This window comes from Arvicola amphibius, chromosome 8 (genome assembly GCF_903992535.2).
Source record: "Arvicola amphibius chromosome 8, mArvAmp1.2, whole genome shotgun sequence".
NCBI classification, from domain to species: domain Eukaryota; kingdom Metazoa; phylum Chordata; class Mammalia; order Rodentia; family Cricetidae; genus Arvicola; species Arvicola amphibius.
In genome coordinates this window covers 100,882,539-100,901,260 of record NC_052054.1, presented here as the reverse complement: position 1 = coordinate 100,901,260, position 18,722 = coordinate 100,882,539, and the positions used below count along the sequence as shown (strand labels likewise).

The 18,722-nt window shown below is 49.0% G+C and overlaps 2 protein-coding genes across 8 annotated transcripts in view; both read left to right on the top strand.

Annotated features, from left to right (window-relative positions):
* The window catches only part of Lrrfip1 (LRR binding FLII interacting protein 1), a 129,588-nt gene that overhangs the window by 86,015 nt on the left and 24,851 nt on the right, over positions 1–18,722 (top strand). For 3 of the 7 annotated variants that reach the window (XM_038338316.1, XM_038338311.2, XM_038338313.2), the window contains exons 3-5: positions 14,495–14,530; positions 15,231–15,356; positions 17,542–17,613. In XM_038338316.1, the coding sequence (XP_038194244.1) occupies positions 14,495–14,530; positions 15,231–15,356; positions 17,542–17,613 (234 nt within the window). Of the gene's footprint in view, positions 1–298; positions 377–1,968; positions 2,014–3,109; positions 3,176–5,037; positions 5,116–14,494; positions 14,531–15,230; positions 15,357–17,541; positions 17,614–18,722 lie in introns of all 7 variants that reach the window. The other 4 variants (XM_038338317.1, XM_038338312.2, XM_038338315.1 and 1 more) reach the window with 3 other exon arrangements.
* On the top strand, positions 10,301–11,776 carry LOC119820208 (solute carrier family 25 member 39-like). The gene has a single exon (XM_038338318.1). The coding sequence runs from the start codon at positions 10,427–10,429 to the stop codon at positions 11,480–11,482; it is 1,056 nt and encodes a 351-aa protein (XP_038194246.1). The 5' UTR covers positions 10,301–10,426; the 3' UTR covers positions 11,483–11,776.

Below are 18,722 nucleotides of genomic sequence, written 5' to 3'. Positions count from 1 at the left end.
AAAGGTCAGAACTCAGAGTATGAACACTAAAACCACCAGATCTTGTTATTGGTTAAAATCAATGCGTGTGTGTGTGTGTGTGTGTGTGTGTGTGTGTTGCACATGCGTACTCACTTAAAGTCCTAACAGTCTAGTGGAGTCGTCTTGTTCCCCTAACTTTCTTTCCCTCCTGCCCAGCAAGTTGTGGTTGTGTCGAAGACAGTGTTCTGTGTGTCCAGCCCTAACCCACCCGTGTGATGGAGTGATTTCACACCTCCCCACGCACCTCACCCAACTTGACTGTTTTCTTTCATTGCAGGGATTCTTTTGCTCCGACCTCGGCCTTCCCAGTAGTGGCCTTGCTTCCAAGCCCCTGTCTGTCCATAATGGAACCCGGGTCTGTTCCCCCACTCTTTCCTCTGCAAAGCTCTTTGGGACTGGCATACTTAGAGGGCATTTCAACCTCTTCAGTGTGCAGTCAACGGGGCCGGGCTCAGGCTGTTTGGAATAGCTTAGCTAGCTTGCTGAGACTTTCCTCGATCTCCTAAAAATGTCATTTAGGACCTAATATGGAAAAGCAGACCTTAGGGAAAGAAGGGATGTGTGAAATATATACTCAAAACAAAACAAAACAAAACCTTCAAGTTCAGAGAACTGGTCTCTTGGGTTTCTCCATTTCCAGCAATTGTTCCCCTATTTGGGATTCCAATTTGCTTCTTAAAAATAATATTTTTCTTTTGTAAACGTGTCCAGGAAGCAACCTACAAGGTCTCTGTGCACGTTGCCTCCTGCATCTTGGAGAAGTGGACAGGGCTGAGCATTTCTTTGACTCTCTGCCCCTTTCCCATTTTCACAAGGCCAAGGTTCAAATCCAGCCAAAATGGGCTTTTGTTGCTCTGGGCCCGCGAGCTCTTTTGCAGCCCAAGGGCGCCTTGTTAGAAATCCCAGTGCGCGAGCTTTTGGAGGTTGGCTGTCTCCTGAGCAGGCAGACTCAGCTGCTGGAAGATCTGTTGCTTGGCCCTGCATCTTTCCCTGCTGTCTCCTGTACCCTATGCTACGGGTCTGTACTAAGTCCTGGCTCAACTCTGTAGCTGGGTCCTGTACCCTAAAGAGCTGCTTCTGTACCCCAGCATGAACCCTCAGAGATCTGTGCTACTCTGTATTCCAGGCGTGCATCCCCTTTGGGCTTTTGGAAGTTCCAGCCTTGAGCCAGAAACAGCCTTACACTCCCTTTGTGTCTTGACTGCCACCGTGACCCTGATAGAAACAGTCATACTCTTTCTGACACGCTCTCTCTGTAGTTTTCTGTACCTGAGGGCATGGTTCAAAGTCCCCCTTGATATCAGAATCCAAAGGTACTCAAGCCCCTCAGATAAAGTGATGTGGCATTTGCATAACGCCAGCACATCCGCCTGTGAATTTTAAATCAGCTCTAGCTTACTCATGATGCCTAATATGTAAATGTTGTAGAATAGTTGGTACGCTGTGTTCAGAGAATGATGCGGGTAGAGTCTGTCCACGCTCAGTGCACATAGGTTTGTTTTGTTTTGTTGTTTTCGGATATTTTTGATCCTTGATTGGTTGAACCCAGGAATGCTGAACCCTAGATAATGGGGTTGAGCTATCAGGTACCTGGGTGGCCTTGAACCTGGCCCGGTGACTATGTCCATCTCTCAGCTTTGCTTCAGGTGGTCTTCCAGCATCTTTTGAAAAGAAATGATTGAATAAAATAAACCCATCCCAGAGATGCTTGGAAAGTCTGTGATTTTCTAGTTGGAAACTGTATCATTTAGCTTTCCTGTAAATGTTGGATTTCCATATATCCAGTCCCTTGAAAACACAATACCTTAACTCTGGCTTGTCCTTCTAAGCATTGTATGATAGTTACTTAGTTGCCAGATCCTGACTGCATGGAGTGGCAGCCTTCATGTTGCGGTCTGTTGCTGTTTTTCCAAGGTCTAAAGCCTGCCATTCGCTTTCCTCCTGCAGCCTTCCTTTCTGTGCCGTGCTGCCAAGCCTGCTGGGAGTTACTGGGTGCGTGTGCTCCCCACCCCTGCCCTGCATGCTCCCCTCTGCCTGTTGCACATGCTCTCCTGCCCTGAGCCCCATTTCCTGCCCTGCTGGGGAAGCAGCACTTACTCATAGCTTACCCGCCCTTTTGTGGTCTTTATTGGTCCCCTTTAGTCAGATCTGGGCTTTCTTTCCCCTGACTGCTGACAACAGCCGTCACCCTGTTCCGTCTCTCGGAAGACTTGTTTAAGGTTGTTAGGAAGGAAACAATGACAACATTTACCTATTGGCAGAAAGACAGATGGCTCCTGAATGTGGTGACAGCCATAATAGACTCTAATCCACGTTGCCATAGTACTTTGGAAATTTCCGTATGTCTATATAATTTTGGAAGTTTCCAGTTTTAAATGTAGGTTCTTACATTCTGCAGAAAACTAGGTTTTCAAAGTTACTGTATTAATAACTGGGACTTTCCACCACATTGCACACTTAGGGGTTAGGTATGTGTACATGGCTAAGCTAGCCAGGATTTCCTGAAGAGGAATAAGGAAAACTCAGGTGTCTTTAAACGGGACAGGGTTTGACATCACTGCCTGAGATCTTGTAAACCTCTTTCTCTATGATTAACTGCATGCAGTGTTCAAGGTAAATCAAATACTGCTTTCTGTGTAGCAGCTTCTGAAGGGATATAAAATATCCAACATCGAAACGATAATTACTGTAATGTTTTATTCCAAAGCCACTTAACGCAAGAATAATTGTGTTGACGAGGCATGTGAGTTTGCTTTGACGAACTTCAGGACATTTGGGTTGCTTGCCAATTTTCAATCTTGATTGGCGATTCTCACGGGGAATGTTTTTCAGAATAACAGTTTCCAACACTGTCGGGAAATTGCATGCCGACTTGCAGCCCCTTCAATGTCTGCCTTCTGATTACTACACCTTTTTGTTCTGTGTGGCTCTCTGAAGAGCTGAAGAGGGTGACATGGAGCCTGCATGGAGTTTTCTGGATCCTCTCCCTGGCACATATCACTCTTGCTAACCTTCCCTTTCAGCGTTTTCTCTGTGGTCCTTTAAAAAGGAGTGTGTTTCCTGCCCTGACAGTCTGTTCTTGTCGCAGGCGTCCGTGCTGGATGAGAGCAGCCTCTGTGGGGCTCGAAGGGGAAGCGCCTGTGGCTCTCGAGCTGTAAGGCACTTTTCATGTTTCCCATCATGCCTCACTGTGTGCTGCATGACCCACTGGTGTTTGCTGGATGGTGACTGATGTCACAGGAGGAAATGCTCTCTGTGTTTTCCTTTGTGATAAAGGTCAGGGATGATGGAATCAGGAAATCTTTGCTTGTTAATTTCATGTCCTTGTGCATCAGTTTGTACCGAGGTCAGAGGCTCGCCTCAGTTGGGTTTCATCCGCTTCGGTACTTGTAGCTCCTAAGTAACATAATGAGGAATGAATTTCTGAACCTGAGAAAAGGAGAAAGGGGTTTGGACAGACCCAAGGGTTGCTGTGATGGTGCTGGTCTCACTTTGCAGGACTTGCTCTGACCCCTCATGACCCTGAGACAGCTAGTACTTGTGTGTGGTAACCCAATCTTGACACCCTGGGAGGAGTTTCCACCCATCTGAGCAGGCATCCCGGAGGCCTGTTTCTCGCAGGAAGCGAGAGCAGAGACGGACCCTACAGACATTCTCTTCTGTGTGGTGGGCATGTCTACTTGGGCCTGTCCTAACTCCTGTTTCACAACCTCTCATGATCAATGAGATGGAGGTGTGATTCAAACTCAGAGCTTTCTGACTTATATTAGCTGCCCATTGGCCACTTGACTCCTCGACACAGGTGATACCTGAGGCCTAGCGACATGGATGCTTCTCTTCCAAAGGATCAAGTCAGTCCAGCTGGTCGCAGAACGGACTAAGGGTCCTTAAGTAGGAAGGAAACAACATGGCATGGTCCTTATATCTCTGTACTCCCCACACCTGAGTGCAAACATGTCTTTATCCAGTGAAGAGATGTAGTTGGGATGTCTCTGCAGCCCTGACCATGCTGACCACAGCCCTTTAAAACACTCAACTGAGGGCTTTTGTTTAACCCTCAGTGACTTCTGGACATGGGATGACACATGGGGCCTGGGGACATGATATAGCTGCTGGTTTTCAGGAGGGTCAAGTCAGGCCAGCTGCTCTGAGAAGTGTTCTGACCCAGAAGCCTTGGGCTGGTAACGTGAGGTGCAGTCTCTCTGACCATTACTTAGCGAAGAGCTGGGGTCATTTGTTCCTGCATTCAGCAAGTGTGCCAGGCCTTATCTGCTCACTAGAGAGCTACCGGAAACTGAATAGATGTGTGCTCTGCTCACGGGGGCTGGTCCTTAAGATGGCATCATAAGCACCCCCAAAGATCCAGAGTCCTTACAGTTCACAGTGAAGGTGCTGCTTGCAAGACCTCGCAGCCCCACAGGTCAGTCTGGCTTTTGTCCCAGGGCAGGTGGCCGAACACAGACTAAAGCTTAGAGGTTACAGCCTGGTGACCAGCATCATTCTTCATCCAGAGTTAGGAAGCTTAAATGGACAAGTAGACAGGGGTACCCAGAAGACAGTTTCTCCAATTTCCACCTGGAAAGGTGGCAGAAAAGCAAAACCTCCCCTTCAGAAATGCCAGCCCTCTTCTTAGCTAGTTTCTGAGCTGGGATGCAGCCAAAGGCAGCTCAGAATCTCGCGAAGTGCCATCGCGTACTCAGGAGGCCAACACAGGAGATGGGACGCCCACTCACATTGAACGATGCTCGGGGTTTGCTGGGAGCTGCATCCTGTGGATAATGCAGTTGTACTTTATTCTTGATAGATGTTCACCTGATCTTGTGGCAGGTGCAAACTCCCTTTCCGAGCCCTGTCAGCTCCCTAACCCTAACCTGTCTTTCCTCCCCGCTGTGTTATGTGTGTGGCTAACCTCCACACTAACTGAAGCTCCACCTTGATGGCTTTTGTTTTCCTTACCTCTTTGCTGACCCTGTTCCTTTGTTTCTATCTCTGCATCCTGTGGTGGCTCCGTGGTAGCCCTCAGAGTACAGCGGCCACCTCAACTCCAGCTCCCGGGCCTCCTCTAGGGCCAGCTCGGCGCGGGCCAGCCCTGTGGTAAGTCTGCTTCCTGGCCCTGCTGCCCTTCAGCTTCCTTCCTTCCTTCGTCCTTCCCCTCTGCCTCCCTATCTTTTTCCCCTTGCCTCCCACCCATTATCCTTCACCTCTCCGTCCCTTTGAAATGACCCCTGTCTTTGAAAACCAGTGCAGGGTGAAGCTAGAAGCCTCTCATTTTATTTCGGGTCTTAATGAAAAAATGGGATTGGGAAATGGTTTTGATTTTAGAAGACTCTTGGGTGGTGTCAGGGCTGTGCTGCTCAGCTTCTCAAGAGCCATAATGGAACAGACGTCATTAGCGATGCTTAGAAACGAGGCTTGAGAGGGAAATATCCATTCTGGGAATGTAAACAGGAGCCACGTGTATGGATGGTGCCGTATTTTACAATTTAAAATTTTGAGGGCTTGACTTTTAACATTGGCTTTGCAGTAGTGGGGGTTATCAGACCTGGCAAGTTTTCAAATAAAGTGTAGGGCTGTAAATGCCTTGCCACTCTCGGTTCTGCTGAGGTCACCTGTTGTCACATTTGCTCAAAAACTGCATAGATGGTGTCACCAAGGCCCTGCTCCTCAGTTTGTGGCTCACCATGTGCCAGGCGTGGCAGAGAAGCCAAGGCCCCAAGATCGGGTCCTATACATTTTGACAGTTTCACCTGATTGGTTGGTGGCTTTCTTTGAGGCTGCTTTATCATTATCTAAACAAGGAATTATTTTGTTTTGATTTTGTGGGCCGAATTCTGCTGTCTTCCTCTGTTTCTGTTTACTTAAATATCATAAGATAGAGTCTCTCACTGAGACTGGTACTTGTTGATTTGACTGAGCTGGCTAGTCAGTAAGCACCTAGCATCCTCCTGCCTCAGTGCTAGGATTACAGGTAAACACCACCAAACTGACTTAAAAAACAAACGGGAGGGAAAAAAAAAGTAGTTGCTAAGGATCAAACTCAGGCCCTCATCAAGCCTGTGTAGCAAGTACTTTACCAACTGAGCCGCCTACCCAGTCCCTTTGTTTGGGTCTCACAGCCCCAGATGGCCTTGAACTCACCGTGCCAGGGTTCCAGGTGTGTAGTGTCACACCTGGCTAGACAGCTTTGGCGGGGGTAGGGAGACACGTGCAGGCTGAAGCCAGAGCTGTGGGTGGAGGCCTACGCTTGGAAAGCCATGGGTGGAAAGTGTAGGCGGTCCAGGTCAGTTTCTTCATCAGCTCTCATTAAAACTCCCAGTCCTAAGTACACATAGTTTGGGACTCAGTTCTCCAGCACTGTATTGCCTGGGATTGGTCCCTACACCACAGAATGCAAGGGAGCTAAGGCGCACTACTTAACACAGATGAGTTCATGGGGGTGGGGGAGGCTTTCCCTGGGAGAGCCAGTGGGATCCCTTGCAGCTATGATCCTCCCTACTGAGTCCATCCAATGGCCCAGTGCTCCTCTCTACCCCATTATGTGTCTTTCCTTTAAAATAGAGTCGCTGTCTTGAACACTTCCGGCTTTGTGGGAGTATAACATATGCACACTAATCCATGAGGAGCCTTCAAGTCACTAGGAACAAAGTTTTTCTGTGGCAGCTTAGTGTAGACTCCTCTTCTTTGTGCATAATAATTGACTGTGTGCTTGAGGAACAAGTGGAGGGTTTGTAACCAAGAGAAGTCTGCTGCTTGACTCTCAAATATTCCCCACAACCCCCCATCCCACCCCACCCCTGCAGCCTGAGCACCTTCTGTCCAGGGTGGCAAAGCAGGATTCTTTGTCACCACGTGGATTTATTTAAGTATTACGATGAAGTCATGGTATGACAACATCCGCGGTTACTGTGACTGGAAAGACGGATCCCTCTGTGTGTGTTTTGGAAATTTTACACACATGAAACAAGTTTGGTGCTTGTTTTTGCACAGAGATGCATTGTATATCTGTGCAGCCTGTGAGACAAGGGAATTGATCTCTTTGGGGTGTGGGGCACTCGGGGGTGTGGTCACACCCTTACCCCCTTCTAAGTCCATTGCAGAGATAATCAGTAGATATTTTTTTCTCCTCTCCTCACCTGTTTGTTGTCCCAAAGGTCCATAGATCGTTGTTTCTGTTGTCTCATTTAGTGAGCAAAGGTCAGGGCAGAGATGTGTGGAAGACAGACTGGCCTCCCGGTTCATCCTGACACCTCACGTCACCCAGGTACACTGTGCTGACCAAGGAACCTCCTGTGTGTGGCTCGCACCTCTGTAAGTGCAGGGCAGCCCCAGGAGATTGTTCTGTCAGTGGGATGGTCACTGACTTTTACTAGGGCCCTCTCCCAGGGCCCTTGCCCTGACCTCCTCCTCCATCTCAGGCAGGAACACCCACAAGTCCAAACATGAACTTCTGGGCTTCTTCCCACCAGCAAGGCTGTACAGGTTCACAGACACTTTCTGTTGCCAACCAGCCCAAATCACACCCCCACCCCACCCCCAGTGGAGTAATAGCCCCAGGACACAGAAAAGTAACACTGAATCTTGAAAACAGCAGGAGGGAGGGCTAGCTCCATTCTTTAGGCCTCTTTAGATACCAGGATGCTGGGATTTTCAACCTCTGCCCTTGGGACCGACAAGGACCACAGTGATCCTCCCATCTGGCCTCTGTGGGAACCACATGAAGCAGGATGTGCAATAAGGCAGGAGTTATAAGATAGAGTTCACATGCCACAGCTCCCTCTCCTGGCTTGGTACATGTAGGCAGACATGTAAACGCCTTGAGCCGAAACTGGATCGGGAACTGCCCCTGAAAAGACATAATTTGTTTCTGCTTGAGCTGCCTCGGCCACAATATGAGACAGTTGTTGGTGTCTGTATATTTTCTTAGAAAATACCTCTGACCTAGTACTTCCCCAGGGACGAGAAGAACATACAAAAGCCAGCTGCCACCCTCAAGGCTCTGCGTCTCACATCTGCCAGACCAGAAGTGAGGCAGGACTACAGGTTGGAGGAAGGGTGGGGCCGCTGAGGAGCAAAAGTCACCAGACCAAAGGAAGTGGTCATCCATTCTCCCACTAATGTGCTCCCACATTCATAGACTAAAAGCCTGGGACTCCCAACAATACAGTTCATGGGAAAGCCAAGAGGCATCCGCTGCAATGCAGGTGGCAGATGACCGTGTTCCAGCTCATTCTATTGCCACTCCCCACCCCCTTCAGTCCCCAAGCCCCAACCCCTACAGTCATTCTACTTGTCAGTCCTAATTAGTGTTAACTGTCAACACAACCTAGAATCGCAGCAAAAGGGGAGTCTCAACTGAGTAATATTAGTCCCTGGACATGCCTTTAAGGAATTCTCTTAATTGCAATAGGAGGACCCAGCCCACTTGTGGGCAGTATCATCCCTAGACAGTCCTGGGGTTTATAAGAATGCTAGCCATGGTTCCTCCCTCCATGTTCCTGCCCTGACTTCCATCAATGGTTAGACTGTCTTGGAGAGTACAAGCCAAATAAAATCTCTCTCCTCCCGAGTTTCTTTTGGTTGAAAAGCCACAGAAGGAAAAGTAGCACATAGACACACACACACACACACACACACACTGAACCATGTTTTCTTTCTATCCTTTATGTTCAGAATCTTCTCCTTGAAGAGGTTGTAGTTCACTCACTCAGTGTTAATTAAACACCTCGAGTATTCTGGTTATGAGTCTACAGTGTTAGGCAATGTAGACCTGCCCTTGCCCTTCGTGGGCTATACAGAGTGGGCAAGAAGATGTTCATCAACTAAATAACATAAACATCAGTCATAGGAGCTGTGAAGACAGGTGCTAGCTAAGAGGTGGGATCTGGGGTTGGAGATCTAGGCTTGAACTGTACTCAGGCAGAGCCGGGTGACTCCTAAGGCACCTTCCTGTCTAAGTCTCACAGCCCACCTCCGCCTCCCTGAAACATCTTCAGGAATGTCTTGAGGGAGCTAGGACTTGTGTGGTCTTATACATTCATAGAAAAATGCTGAGCCCAGCTGTTTGCCCATTTGAATTTGAAAGCAAAGACCTTTGTGACTCCTGTTACATAAAGAGGCAAGGCAGGATCTGTGGAGAGCAAGCCTGCCTCTGTAGGTATAAGAGTAGATTTAAAACCAGCGATTCACCAAGTACGGTGGCACATAACTCTAATCTCAATACTAGAGGCTGAGAAAGGTGCATCATGATGTTAAGGCTATCTTGGGCTCCATATTGAATCCCGGGCTACATAAACTCTATCTTAAAAATGAAATTAGAGGAGCTGGGTGGTGATGGTGGTGGTACACACCTTTAATCCCTAGCGCTAGAGAGGCAGAAGCAGGATAACATATACTCTGTGAGTTCAAAGACTGGTCAATAAAGCAAGTTCCAGGGCAGTCAGAGCTGTTACACAGAGAAAACCCATCTCAAAACGGGGGGGGGGGGGGGGGAGGAAAAGAAAGAAAAAGGAGGAGAGAACTGAGTCCCACAAAGTGTCCTCTGATGTCTCCACATATGTCATGGTATGCACACACACCCTAAATAAGTAATAAAACTCAACATTCCCACACTGATGGCGAGCCCTGCTGCCACTGACGTTGGAAGGGAAGCAGCTCTTAAAATGGGTGTTCCCTGAGTGGTGTTTCCTGTGTCACTTGTTTTGCAAGGGTTGTTGCAATGACATTGCCTCGGGGACCCTGTTTGTCTTCCAGTGTCTGATGCAGGCCTGTATCTCCGAAGTTGGGGCCATGAGGTTCTCTCTTGGGCCAGTTCTTGCCTGGGTCTCTTCATCTTCGAATAGGCTAGCTGACAGCGACATGCAAATGAAACCTCATCACGTGATCTTTATAAGAATCCTGCTGAGATGGTGTGGACGGGACACACATTTGGCATCCTCCTAAAGGACTTGCTTTCAGAAGGGAAAGAAAAGTTGCCACAATCTGTGCTTCCATTGAAGTTTTTTAGAAGGGACTTTTTTAGGAGGAAAAAAAATTAAAGAAAGAAAATTGAGACTCTGTAGCCCAGCATGGTAATCCTCCTGCCTCGACCGCTCAAGCACTAGAATTGCAGGCGTGTGCCGCCACACGTGCCTTCAGTAGATTTTGGAAGGTGTCTTTGAATACAGTCAGTGACAGCTATAAAAGGCTCACATGCATCCTTTAGAATCTTGCTAGTGTGACTTCAATCTGAAATACTGAGTACAGGGAATGGAGGTTAAAAATACTCACTAGGGGCTCTCCTAGGCGGCCGCTGTGCGAAGCGGGCGCGCGCGGACCCTGCACCGGCCGCGGAGCCGCTATGGGCCCGCCAGGCCCCTGGCGCAGCGCGGCGCAAGCACCGGCTCAAAGCCAGGATTGAACCTCCAAGATGGATGATCAGGATCCTGGGGGCATTAGCCCCCTTCAGCAGATGGTGGCCTCAGGAACTGGGGCTGTGGTCACCTCCCTCTTCATGACACCCCTGGATGTGGTGAAGGTCCGCCTTCAGTCTCAGAGGCCCTCAGTAGCCAGCGAATTGACACCTCCTTCCAGATTCTGGAGTCTCTCTTACACCAAATGGAAGTGCCTCCTCTACTGCAACGGTGTCCTGGAGCCCCTGTACCTGTGCCCCAACGGCACTCGCTGTGCCACCTGGTTTCAGGATCCGACTCGATTCACTGGCACCTTGGATGCCTTTGTGAAGATCGTGAGGCATGAGGGCACTAGGACCCTGTGGAGCGGCCTCCCAGCCACCCTGGTGATGACTGTGCCAGCTACTGCCATCTACTTCACTGCCTACGACCAACTCAAGGCTTTCCTGTGTGGTCAGTCCTTGACCTCTGACCTCTACGCACCCATGGTGGCTGGTGCCCTCGCCCGCATGGGCACTGTGACAGTGGTCAGCCCCTTGGAGCTTGTGCGCACCAAACTACAGGCTCAGCACGTGTCATACCGGGAGCTGGCTACCTGTGTTCAAGCTTCGGTGGCCCAGGGGGGCTGGCGCTCACTGTGGCTGGGCTGGGGTCCCACAGCCCTTCGAGATGTGCCCTTCTCAGCTCTGTACTGGTTCAACTACGAGCTGGTGAAGGGCTGGCTGAACGGGCTGAGACCAAAGGACCAGACATCCGTGGGCATCAGCTTTGTGGCTGGTGGCATCTCAGGAATGGTGGCTGCCACCCTCACTCTACCCTTCGATGTGGTGAAGACCCAGCGGCAGATCGCACTGGGAGCAGTGAAGGCCGTGAGAGTGAAGCCCCCAAGAGTTGATTCCACCTGGCTCCTGCTTCGGAGAATCCAAGCTGAATCGGGCACCAGGGGACTCTTTGCAGGTTTCCTCCCAAGGATCATCAAGGCCGCTCCCTCCTGTGCTATCATGATCAGCACTTACGAGTTCGGCAAAAGCTTCTTCCAGAGGCTCAACCAGGAACAGCCTCTGGGCCACTGAAAGGCGAGGAACAACCAGCTCTTGCATGGGTGGGGACAGGAGACTGAGCCAAGTGCCTTCCCTCCCAACCCAGTCATCCAGGCTACCCCACACTTCGACTCCTGCTCTTCCCGAAGGAAGCATTCAGCATTCACAGTCAGCATTCGTCCACCTCCAAGTTCAAGACCAAATCTGACAGCTGCCCCTTTCATTGTATCTCCTTGATGTTTGTTGTAGCTTAGCCCTGAGTGATCAGGCTCTCTGGGCTAGGCAGCCTTGTTTATCCCCTGTCTAAAGAAGATGACCTTCTGTGCACTGCTGTGAAAAAAAAAAAAAAAAAAAAAAAAAAAAATACTCACTAGGTCACAAGATTCCTGATACCGTCGGCCCTTCTAAGCAGGGAAGGTCAGTGTTTGCAGGTCTGGTGGCTTGTCCCATGCGCCTGCTCTGTCCACCACCTTTGGCGGCCTTGTCTCCATGGCAGCCCTCACGGCGGGACATGCAGCAGCCGTGGATGTGCAGTGTGTTGTTTGCAGAGGTACGGTGGCATGCTCTCTGTCAGAGTGAAGGATGCCATCTGGTTTACTTCTCTGTCCCTTTTTGAAGAGGGTCCAACTGTCTGTCTGCTTCTTTCTGGGTTTGACTTGAGACAGACTGTCCATGCTGCCATCTACTGGAGCCAGTAGGAACAGCAGCCCTTGTCACATCTCATGGGGCCCCAGCAGTACCTGTTTCAATTTGAAAACAAAATGGAATGGAAAACAAAATTCGATGCTGAAGGGTACATCCCGTGTATCTACATTGAAAGACAGTTTTCAATTTTTCTCTGAATGATCTCCACTTAGCTCCTTCCCTGATTTGTCATATTCTGCATTCATTATATATTTTAGAGAAGAGGATTTTTTTAAACTATGGAAAAAGCATACTATGTGTTTTTTTGAGGCCATGTAACTCAAGATGGACTGGAACTAACCACATATACCAAGCTGGCTTCAAACTCAGAGAAATCCACCTGTCTCTCCCTCCTGTGTGTGTGTCGGGGGGTGGGTAGAATTAAAGGTATTCTCTTCCACGTCTGACCAAGCTATGGTTTGGAATTTTTTTCTTTCCTCTTCGATGTTTTGTGAATTGTAAAAGCAGTGTATGTACCAGTTGCTAGTGAAAGCCCCTCCATTTGCGGATGTAGATCTTTGTGACTATTTGGCTATCTGAGCTTCAGCTTTCCTATACAATATGCATTGCTGATGAACAAGAGAAAACATATTTACCCCAGGAGCGAAAAGCCAGCAGCCTTCTAGGTGTCAGCCTGAGTCTGTTTATCTGGACTTTTGGGACCAGGGTTGGGCTTGGTGGTCATGCACCAGGCATTAGTTCCATTCCCAGCACTGCAGAGCTAGACCTGTATAGCCTGTCTCTACTTTGTGCTCATTAGTATCCATCTGCAGACCAGCTTGTCTAAAGAATGAGGCTTTGGGCCTAAAGGAGTTAATAAACTGATGTCCCAGGAGAGTGGGTACCAGCTACCTTACTTCTCCTTAGCTACCCAAAATTTTTGGTATTTCAGAAATACTTTTATTCCCGAGTAGCATGAACTTCATTTTCTGCCAAAATCATCCTCAAAATTTAGAACATAGGGAGAGTGGCTGAGGCAGTGGCTCAGTCAGTAAAGGGCTTGTCATGATGACCGGAGTTTTCTGATCGCTAGCACCCGTGTCAAAAGCTGGGCATAGCAGTTCACACCTGTTATTCCAGAGCTGGGGAGGTGAACCCAGGAGGAGCCCTAGGCTGCTGGCCAGCCACTGAGTCAGCAAGCCTCAGGTTCAGTGAGAGACCCTGTCTCAAACAATAAGGTGGAGAACTGAAGAAGGCATCGTATGTCAGAGTCTGGCCTTCCTTCACATGCACACACGTGCTCATGAACATACTTACATACACACCCAAAGAGAACGAAGGAGGGCTTCCAACTCTGTAGACAGTGAGATAAAACTGTCTCAGCTGGGGCCTGCCTCAGCAGCCCACCGTGGACAGTGGACAGTCAAGCCAGTGTGGATCACACATGTGAAAATATACAGCATCTGGTGCTTATCCCACATGTCAGCCATGACTGGCAGTGAGTGGGTTCACAGGGTCTGCCCAGCAGGACCACTGAGTCCTTTCCATGTACTGGTTAGACTAGGACACACACAGAAGAGAGCTGGGCATTGGAGGTGGGTGTCTTGTGCCTAGTGACCGGTTTCTCTTGCTACTCATGTTGTCTGTGAGCTGTGACCTCAGAGCATGGCGGTGACTTCAGGACCATCCACCATAAACCTGCACAGGCGTCCACAGTGTCCTGTGCCACTCAGATCTGTGAATCTGAGGTAGGATGTGTATTTGCCACTGACATGTTTGGCGAATGCTCTTGGGGTCAAAGTTAAGAACTTTGGAGCTGTGGGAAGCAGGACTTGGGACTGGGGAGGGAAGCATGGTGGCTGAGGGTGGCCCAGCGCTGAACCCATGTGATTTCCCAAGGCCGGAGGAACAGTCCTTAGGTCAGCTTCTTCAGCCTCAGTAGCCAAGCAGACCCTTCTACACCAGGTGTCTCCCTGGGGGCTCAGCATCGGTGCACACCTGCTTCCAGCCACGTAGGCCACCCTGCATCCCATGGAGGCTTCTATCTGAGGAAAGGATGGGTCTCAGAGAGGCTTCCACACAGGAAGGATAGCTGCAGAAAGCCAAAGTCTTAGGGGTTTTTGTTTGTTTGTTTTTAGTTTTTTTGTTTCGTTTTGTTTTTTGTTTTTAAACTACAGCATGGGATAATGTTTTGTTGTTTGGTTTTTTTTTCCTCTTGGTTTTTTGAGACAGAGTTTCTCCATGTGACAGCCCTAGCTATCCTGTAGGCTGGCCTCAAACTCACAGAGATCACCTGCCTCTGCCTCTCAAGTGCTGGGATCAAAGGCGTGCCCCACCACCGCCTGGCTTTGTCAGACTGCAGAGTTTATATGATCAGTTCAGTGCTTTGAACTATTTGACAGTTGTCCCCTTCCTCCACAGGTAGAAGAAAGACCAGACAAAGACTTCCTTGAGAAGGTAAGGGCTTTCTGCGAGCCTCTGTTCACAGGCCGGTGATTAACCTAGAGGGTCCTGGGTGAGACCGACCTCAGTGACTGAGGCTGCTAAGGTGTCCACACATGATGTCATATCTCCAAAGGAGTCCCGCGTGAGGGTTGAAATCTGAGGGACAGTGAAGAGCTAGCTCACTGCAAACTAGACAAACCCAAATCAGCCGTGAAACACCTCTGAATGAGCTCTTTTAACACTGGCCAGAAGCCCATGGGAGACTGTCCAGTATAGAAGCTGAGTTAAAGAAAAGGTGCACTCAGGCAGGGAGATAGCTCAGAGGGTAAGAGTGCCTGCCTTGGGGACCTGAGTTCAAGTCCCCAACGCACATGTAAAAAGCTGGGTGCGTTCACAGGTACCTGTAACCCCAGCATTGTAGCTGCCCATCTAGTCTAGACAAAATGGTGAGTTTCAGGCTCAGTGGGAGCCCTCATCGCAAGGGAATTCATCGGAGAGTGTCAGAAAGGACACCTGGCAGCTTCCTGTGGCCGCTACACTGTTCGCCGCTACACTGTTACCTACACATGCACATAGCTCACCCGCACACTCACACACCAGAAATGATCATCTGTGGGAGCTAAAATGGAACATGAAAGGAGAGGTTCCGAAATGTTTGGCTTGTTGGTAATTTTAGTTTTACCAAATGATATCTGTTCTTCACCCATTCCAGGGGTCCCGTAACATGCCCAGCTTGTCTGCTGCCACGCTGGCTTCTCTGGGCGGGACTTCCTCCCGGAGAGGAAGTGGAGATACTTCCATCTCCGTGGACACCGAGGCGTCCATTAGGGAAATTAAGGTAAGACACTGTGCTCACCCGTGACTTAACAGAACTCCTTGGAAGACTGTTTAGTCTTCGTATTTATAGAGTTAGTTTGTGAGGTTTGAGATCAGTCCCATCTCCTCTGTCTGCCTGAAAACATGGCGTTCACCTAACAATGGACCCAACGGAGGCAGCATCTCTGGGGGAAGCTTTACCTGCCTGTACCCAAGCAGGGAGGAGCATGCGTCCTCCTCTGTGGCCATCAGGTCTCTGTTCTCCGCAGGCCAGGCCATTTTTTGCCATGTGCTAACACATGTAGATATTCACTTTCCATTTTCTGGAATGTTCTAGACGATGGAACATTCTGGTCATCCAGGACCACAGCAGGTGCCCACCCTCCAGCATCTTCTCCCTCACCTAAAATGTATGCTCCCCCTTCTGTTAGTAGCGTGCCTTTGGTAGACTTCATCACTGCATCTTAATGGTGTTTCTTTTCCTGCTATGACACAGAAATTATTCTTTGTTAAACCATTGACACCAAGGATGGCGCCATGTATGGTGACCTCCTCCGTATATGGAAAGACTGTCACAGCCCGGCACTGTTTGTTAATTATGACCACAGTGTGTACTGTTAGGCAGCTGGAGCAATTGTGTCCCAAACAGGAAAGGAATGAAGGGTAGGTGACCAGAATGTGTGTCCTTCAGGGAGCAGAGCAAGACGGAGGGAGGGTCTGAAAGGGCTGCATTTGGCTAATTTTGTGGGAGAGTTTCACCGTACTCAAATCTGGTTCACAGGGACCCAGCTCCCCTGGTGGCGGCTGAGCAGCCAGATGGCATTTGCCAGGAGCACAGAGAAGGGATTGAAGCGGCTGCTGGTGTCAGACCTGAAGCGCTGCTTCCATGTTCTATGAATAGGAAGCCAGGACAGTTGGCGTTTTATCTGCGCCCCTAAAATGCCACGCACCAGACCCCAACATCCTCAGCCACCAACACTGTTACTTTTTTTATGGGCTGGAAGTGGAGGTCACTACAGTCCTGCTTAGACTCTGTTCTTAGGCATGAGTACCGTTCATTTGCCTAGCAGGTGCTTGCCGGGAGACTAGTCTGTGGCAGATCTGTCTCCAGGTACCAGACACCTGGAGAAATGTGTTCATCTTTGCCCCCAGCAGCTCACTGTCTGTGGGGTAGGAAGACAGCGAGCTAAACTCTTGACAGTGTTCTTTTGGCTCATTGTTGCTTAAGGTTTATTATTATTATTATTATTATTACTATTATTATTATTTTGTTTATGTGTCTCTGTGTATCAATGCCACATGTGTGCAAGGTGCCCGCGAGGCCAGAAGATGATGTTGGATCCCCTGAAGCTGGAATTACAGGTGACAATAGAGCCAACCACCTGATGGGTGCTGGGACCAAAGCTGAGGTCCTCGGAAAGAGCAGTAGGCTCTCTGAACCCCTGAGCCATCTCTCTGGCCACCCCCACACTTGCCTGTTTGTTTATTTGCTGCTTTTTAAAGATTTGCTTGTTTACTGTTTATTTTATGTATATGGATGGTATCCCTGTGTACCACATGCATGCCAGGTTCCCACAGAGACAAATATAGGGTATCAGATTCCCTGGAATGGAAGTTGCAAAGGGTTGTATGTCACCACGTGGATGCTGATAATCGAACCTAGGTCCTCTGAAAAAGCAGCAAGTCCTCTTAACAAGGGAACCATCTCTCCAGCCCCAATTTTTTGCCCTGTTTTGTTTTTTGGTGGTGGTGGTGGTGGCGGCGGCGGCGGTGGTGTGTGTGTGTGTGTGTGTGTGTGTGTGTGTGAGACAGGGTTTCTCTGTGTAGCCCTGACTGTTCTAGAACTTGCTTTGTAGACCAGGCTGGCCTTGAACTCAAGGGATCCACCTGCCTCTGCCTCCCAAGTGCTGGATTAAAGGCATGCATCACACTGTCAGACTCTTTTTGCCCATTTTTTAAAAATTTATAAAACAATACAAGATACACCTAAATTTTCTAACTTGTATTAGAATGATATAAATTTTAATATTTATAATGCTGAAACATATTTTCACTTTCCTTTACTGCCTAATAAAATAAAGAAGGAACCGTGTCTCTGACTGCCTAAACACTGGGGCATACCCAGACATAAGAAAGCCGCAGGTGTGTGTATGAACTCTGCCGATTTTCTCCCTTGACATCATCTGCCTTTTGTGCATTTCCCTCAGGAACTTAATGAGTTAAAGGACCAGATTCAGGATGTAGAAGGCAAATACATGCAGGGATTGAAAGAGATGAAGGTACTGGTTTATGGACGTGTGAGCCCGTGACACTAACCCACCTTAACTTTAAAAAGCCTCACAAGTCCTGTGTGCATGCTCACGCTGAAGGGCACCAGTTGTGGAGAGTGTGGGAGCATGGGAAATTCTAACACAGTGTGCATCTGTCTTCTTCCAAATGCAGTTTCTGAACACAGTGAGTCCCCAGTGGAAAAGGTGACCGGCCTAACCCCCTCTGATGTGGGGTGGCACGCAACACCTTCCCTCTAGGCTCAGAGCCAATGTCTCATTTTGCAAACACAGCAGACAGACACTGAAGAGTTTTGGTTCTCTTCGCTCTCCATAGTTGTCACACGCAAGGGTCTTTCTCCCGGTTTGCTTTGCCAAGCTCACCAGAGCTGTCCTAACATGTGTGTTCTGGAAGCTTCAAGGTTAGTGCATGTCGTCGACTTGTCCTTAAGGGAACAGTATCTGTGAGTGTGTGTGTGTGTGTGTGTGTGTATACTGCTCTCAGACTTCAAAGGACGTCACCGTGCCAACAGGATATGTAGATTCCCAGTTCCTTAACAATGCCGGGGTGAGCAGGTGCCATAGGGAGCAGATGCCAAAGCACAGGCAGCCACAGCCACCAAACAGCTCATGGCAAGTCTGGAATCGAGCAGTAGATACAGATCTGTCGCTTCTTTTTCATCTCCCCAGAAAGGGCCTAAGAAATCCTCTAAACGCCATAGCAACGAGCACGAGACAGACAGGTGGCATAAGGCACATACTAACTCATCATCTTCAAGGTCATTTCTATATAATAGAAACATTAAGACCCTGGCTTTTAACTCACCTAACAATGGAGCCAGTGAATCAACTGGGACCCAATGGTACCACCTCTGGTTGTCGTGGTGTGGATACCCAGAGCTAGACCGGTGCAGGATTCCCCAGGGTCTCTTTGCAGCCCCGACGCTTGAGCCGACACCTTTCCAGCATCACTTTCCTGATGCTCACATTTTGGAGCCTACAAGAGTGGGAGCCATGTTTGGGCACTGTCAATGTTATCTTTACAGCTTTTTTTTCCCACGGCTGCCCTTTCAAACAAATGACTTTGGTCTCTCCAGGGCCAACCCAGTAAGACCTGTGGA

Coding starts and splice junctions, on each gene's coding strand:
- LOC119820208 (XM_038338318.1), top strand. CDS start 10,427: ATGGATGATCAGGATCCTGGGGGCATTAGCCCCCTTCAGCAGATGGTG.